The sequence below is a fragment of the Hippocampus comes genome, unplaced genomic scaffold, assembly GCF_001891065.2.
Source record: "Hippocampus comes isolate QL1 unplaced genomic scaffold, H_comes_QL1_v1.1 scaffold174, whole genome shotgun sequence".
NCBI lineage: Eukaryota > Metazoa > Chordata > Actinopteri > Syngnathiformes > Syngnathidae > Hippocampus > Hippocampus comes.
The window spans coordinates 2887818-2893574 of NW_017805983.1; the positions used below are offsets into that span (position 1 = coordinate 2887818).

Genomic DNA, 5757 nt, shown 5'->3' on the forward strand with positions numbered 1-5757 from the left:
GTTTGGAGGGGAAAGTTTCTCTTTTTTTTTTTTTTTTTTTTTTTTTAAACCTCCCTCTGAAGCTCGTGCAACATCAACTAAATTCGCCCAGACATCTTCCTTCTTACAAGTGCCTCATTCTTACCTGTCTGAAGAGAAGCTCCTGCTCCGCTAGCCTCTCCCGCTCCCGGTGTTGCTGCAGCGCTTCCTCCTGGAGCTCCTGCGGGTCGGGAGGCTCCTGCTTGATGGTGACCCCTAATGGTAGCACGCCAACATCTTGGTGCTCTCTCAGCTCCTCCTCCGTTTCCTCCGGGTGGCTCTGGTGCTGGCGGCCCACGGGCGACTCGCTGGGCTTGGCTATCAACTGTGGGGATGCAGAGGTGGGAGGGCAATGGTGTGAGGAAACAGCGAGATCTAACAGGTTCGCTTCAAAGTGTGAGGCTGAATGAATTCAGAGACACTGCAGACAAACTCTCGATGACTTAAATGAGTTTTTACAGAGCAAGTCTTTTCTCTGGAATGTTCTTTTTATAACAACCTGATTGAGGATTATGCAAGCAGACTGCTCTACATCTCATCTTGTCTCTTCTTTAATTGAATGCAAGGTTCAAGTCGGCTGACTGTAAAATCTACAGCTCTGTGGAGCCTTGAGATACAAGTGAGTTGATAGTTGTTGTTGCTTGCTTGCTTTTTTTTTTTTGAAAGATAAAGGCCATTGTTCTGAGGACTTTTTACTTTGACTTTAAAGCAAAACATTTTTGGTATGAGCAAATTCACTTGACAGCAAGCAGCAGTTGGGCAAATGCTGCATATCCTTCCGTAAATACAATTACCGTATTGGCCCAAATATAAGACGGCACTGATTATAAGACGACCCCCTCTTTTTCAAGACTCAAGTTTGAAAAAAGACTTTTTGAACACCAAATTAATTTTTATACAGAAAATAATTACAGTACATCTGAAACAAATGATTATAACAATATATTTGAGAGAAAAAGCATGTTATTTTTTCTCATTCAAATCTTAATATCTGAACATTTAAATATGTAAACTAAAGTGCAATCACATTCGTAAATGAATGGCTTCTGGTTTTTGAAATGTAAATTACATCATAACTTCTCCTCAGCTGCCGGTTAACCTGGCCGATCTTCGACCCATTTTTCTCGAGATTGTCGCTATGTTTCTCCATTTTCTGTTATCTGTTCTATTATTTTCTTCTCTTTTCTTTCTTACCACAATTTTTTATTTTTCTTCTTCGTGCTACCGCTATTTTTATTTTTATTCTTCGTGACAGGGGTTCGCTTTGGCCTGGGGAGTCAAATTCAGCATTTGCTTCAATGGTATCTGGCGCCATCTAGCGTCGTGAATGAATATATTGTCTAGACCCCAAATATAAGACGACCCCCACTTTTCAGTCTTATTTCAATGCAAAAAACACTGTCTTATATTCGGGCCAATACGGTACTTTCGTGCCAAATAAGGAATAAAATAGGCCCATACAAATATCGACATCAATGTAAAAATAAATCATCTTATACAAGCATGTCTACCGAATGAATTACATGCATATCCACTGTAAATGGATGAAGGACAACTACATCTGGAGCTTGCTGGTCACAGAACAGCGATTCATCTGATCTGTAAAGTCACTTTGCAATTTATGTGCGTGCGCGTGTGTGTGTATTACAATCAAAGCAGAGAGTTTTTGGAGGGAGTCTTAAGTGTCAGCTACAGGCGTGCAACTGTCAGTATTTCCGAAATTTACAAGCCTTGCCTTCCCTTGCTTAGCTTGTCACCAGGGGACAAAATTGACATCATAGTATTCTGACAACTTGAACTAGACCCACCAGACTGGCAGACCCCACCACCATTACTCCTGTCAAACCAGTTATGTGTCACGGCCTGGTCAAGTGGAAAGCAGCCAATGGGAAGCTCAAAAGCACTTGGGAGGAGCACAGAGCAGATGAGCCAGAGGAGAAAAAAATCTCTTGATTCATTTGCCCATTTCCAATAGGTACAGTTATCACAGCGACATCTACTCGCTTCCATCCTGGACATACTGTACGAGGTACAAGCTTTTGCTCTGTTACCATGGCAACCAATGATTACCTCGCAGCCCGTGGAAACTTGGCCATAGTCATAAGGACGTGGACTACTGATGCACATAAACATTCACACAAACTGTCCTCTGTGTCTTAGCCCAAATCTGCTTCCACCTACTCACCCAAAAAAAAAAAAGGGAGGGGGTGGGGGGGGCGGAAGATAAACTTGGATGAAGAAATGTGTAAATCAAGAGCATGCTCAACACATAATACAATGTCAAACACACTCGCAGATACCTACACAAACATCGGACCTTATCCTAACTCTATTTGGGGGTTTTTTTGTGTATGTGTGTGTTCAACCTCCTGTGCATAATTATTGCTACATCAGCCTGGATTTTGTTTTATTTAGTCACAGACTGATAGTCATACTTTGACCATGCTAAATGACTAACTGTTTTTTTTTCTTCTTTTAAGTTTTTTTGTAATTCCCTTTTACTTCCTCCGAAATTTCTGTTATCTCTTTAGATGTACTTTCACGACCTATAAGAAGCACCTAAAAGTCTGACATTTTCTCCAAAATGGACGGGGCACCTCATAATGCAAGTCGCCTTCAGTCTGCACTGAGTTCCAAAATATGTAAATGGTGTTATGAGACTTCGATGACGGGCCTGCTTGACAGACTGACGTTGTGCCGACACTTGCTTATATAGAGGAAAGGCGGACATAACTGAGGACAGCATGCGGACGTTAAAGTGGGAAGGATGGGCGTGAAAGAGGACGCTAAAGGCACGCCGCCAGTAGGTGCCATTACGTGCACTGTGCAAAACAACATTCCAAAAATGGCACCTACGAAGAGACATGTTTACGAAGGACAATATAAAGTGAAAGCTATCAGTTTCGCGGTGGACGATGGGAATCGAGCAGCCGTGAGAGAATTCAAGATCAACTAATCCATGGTGCTTGGTGCTTTTGTTTTATGAAATGGCGGCATCTATCAATCCAGGCAAGGACGACCGAGGCGCAGCAACATCCGGCGGATTACAAATAAAAGCTGGCCAACTTCCGCTCCTACGGCAGTAAAAAATGTTATGTTCTGGAGAGTTTAATCCTTTGTTTTGCGGTTCTGCCGGCCTCACTACAGAAATAACACTCGTTACTGATACTACTCCTTTTAATACGGTATCCCACATAGTTGTGAAAATATGATGTGTGTGTGTGTGTATGTATGCACACACACACACACACACACACACGCATAATGATTTTATATATAGATCTTTCTTAAATATCCATGAATAAAGCAATAAATAGAACTATAAGCTTACTAAACAATTAAATACGCGGAAATGAATCTGTATGCACTTACCTTCGTGGCAGACTGCTTCCTTCTGCACACAAGAATTACAGATATACCTGTGTGTGTGTGTGTGTGTGTGTGTGTGTGTGTGTGTGTGTGTGTGTGTGTTCAAAAAAAGCCACATGGCTCACGCAGCATAAGGGCGGAGATGGAGTTTGACAACACTTCTCAGACAGCGGAGCATTCAAGAGTGTTTCAATATTTGTCCTCAAACTGTTTTCAACACTTAAAATTAAATGTTTTCCCACTTTAACTGTTGCAAATTCCAGACCAGGGTTAGAACTTTACTCATCTCGTCTCATTCTCTCCACTGCTTATCCGCACGAGGGTTGCAGGTGTTCTGCTGCCTACCCCAGCGACTTTATATCCTTTTAAGCTATTAAGATCAATATCATAGCCATTCACCCATTGATTTCACAAGTGGCAAATGCTAAAACCTCGGTGAAGATCTGCAATCTAACTCCTCTTATTATCTCCACCTCTCTTCTCTTACTTTGTTGAACTGAAGCTGCTGCTGCTGCTGCTGCTGGAATTGCTGCTTGTGCTTCTCCAGGAACTGTTGGTGCTGCTGCTGGACCACAAGCTGTTGTAAAGCAAGCGCCTGGGCATGCGCTTGGGCAGCACTCCCTTGAGGCAGCGGCGCCGACTGGGTGCGGCCCAGAGGTCGATGCTGGCGCTGCAGCTTGGCCATGGAGGCTGCCGGCGACATGGACAAGCCACTTACACCTGGGGTGTAGCCAGAGAAGAAGGGCACATTAGTGATGGGGCCATAAAATAAGACAACATATATTCTTCGTCTTCCCAAAGTCAGACTTAATATGGGTTCGCAGATGTAATAAAAAACTACCATCTGGCCTGCCAGACAGCAACTCATTTATAGTGATGACACAATGAGAAAAAGGAACAGCTTAGTTCCTTTTCGAGCGCTTGCGAGCACGCTACTACACGGCACTGACACACATATACCTAGGAAATTATTTGTTATCCATTTTTTTTTTGTTTTCATTAAACATTTTCGCGAATTGCTTTGTGTGAGTAAACTGCAAAGTCATCTCATTCGCCCAGCAAAATTCGCTCTCTATGCCCAACCCCTGTGTTCATGTGTATGAGTCTGATTCAAAGTTCTTCTACGAGCACATGAAATGATGCGTCTTCATGTACATTACCGGTTGCTTACAGATAATGCCTGCAAAAAGCAATGACATGCTAGTCAATGTGTGTGCTAATGCATCCATGTCCGTTGTCTCATTGCACACGCAGACAAAAAAGGGAGGTCATAAGTTCAGGGTTATGAATGAACCTGTGTGTTAGTAAACAGAGTGGACTTCCACACTGCAGTGCTAGTTTTAAACTCAATTAAGTGGCCCAAAGTGACTTTTCCTACCTGTCACCAGGGGGCTCTGTGCAGGAGTCTGCTCCATGAGTACCATGTGCTGAAGCAGAGGACTGTGCCCCCCTGTCCCTGCTGCTGCTTCAGCCACATAGGGTGTCAAGTGGCCACCTGAGAGGAAAGGAGGGCTGAGGGAGAGCGCTGGCTGCAGACTGCCATCTTGCTGAGCAGATGTCACCTGAGGGAAAGAAAAAAAAAAGAGAGCAAAATGGTATTAGTGTTGCTCATACATACAACAGCCTGCTAGAGCTAAGCCAGGTTCTTACATTGGAGGCAGCAGTGGCGGTGGCAGTGGCAGGCAAGCCCAAAGTAATGTTTGGTAAGGATGGTGATGTGTAGAGGGATAGCTGGCTAATAGAGCCCCGCTCAGCACCACTGCACACCCTCTGGCTCATGGGTGCCTGGAAGCAGATTTAAACAAACACTCAGAGAGCGCAGACCGTTGCCAACCTGCAAAATCACATTGTTTTCAACAGCTTTGCTGTTGTCTGGATTGGGTTAAAGAATAATTTGGGCAAAATTTGAAGATATTTTTATGAGGTTAGGCTAACCCCTGACCGAAAACCCTGCAAGAATACCTACCTACCTATCTATTATTTGAAAATATAAAAAATAAAATACCTACCTAGCTATTTTTTTTTTTTTAAAAAAGGCTAATGCAAAAGACAAGAGTAAACCAAGAAGAAAAGAAACCAAAAATCACAACCTTCTGGCAAAGGTTAGGATTGAAGTGGCAAATGTGCAAGTCTGGACCCAAAGATGGGGTGATGATAACAAACTGAGTGCAATAGAGCTGTGATGTTCACAAGCCTCCTCCTCACACCACTAGTGCTCCTAATGGCTGCTACAAATAGAACCTTGCGGGCTCCTCAGCGGTCCTCCGCTGCTGACTCGTCATCAGAAGAACATTCACTCTTTGCCTTCGCACACACACACACACGCACGCACGCGCACACACACACACACACACACACACACACACACAC

At 43.6% G+C, this 5757-nt stretch overlaps 1 protein-coding gene across 3 annotated transcripts in view; it reads right to left on the reverse strand.

The window, feature by feature from the left end:
• LOC109528296 (histone deacetylase 4-like) overlaps nucleotides 1-5757 on the reverse strand; it is a 56176-nt gene that overhangs the window by 10091 nt on the left and 40328 nt on the right. For all 3 annotated transcript variants that reach the window (XM_019890680.1, XM_019890678.1, XM_019890679.1), the window contains 4 exons: nucleotides 5038-5172; nucleotides 4766-4949; nucleotides 3875-4107; nucleotides 125-343 (listed from right to left, as the gene is read on the reverse strand). In XM_019890680.1, coding sequence (XP_019746239.1) covers nucleotides 125-343; nucleotides 3875-4107; nucleotides 4766-4949; nucleotides 5038-5172 — 771 coding nt within the window. The remainder of the gene's footprint in view (nucleotides 1-124; nucleotides 344-3874; nucleotides 4108-4765; nucleotides 4950-5037; nucleotides 5173-5757) is intronic.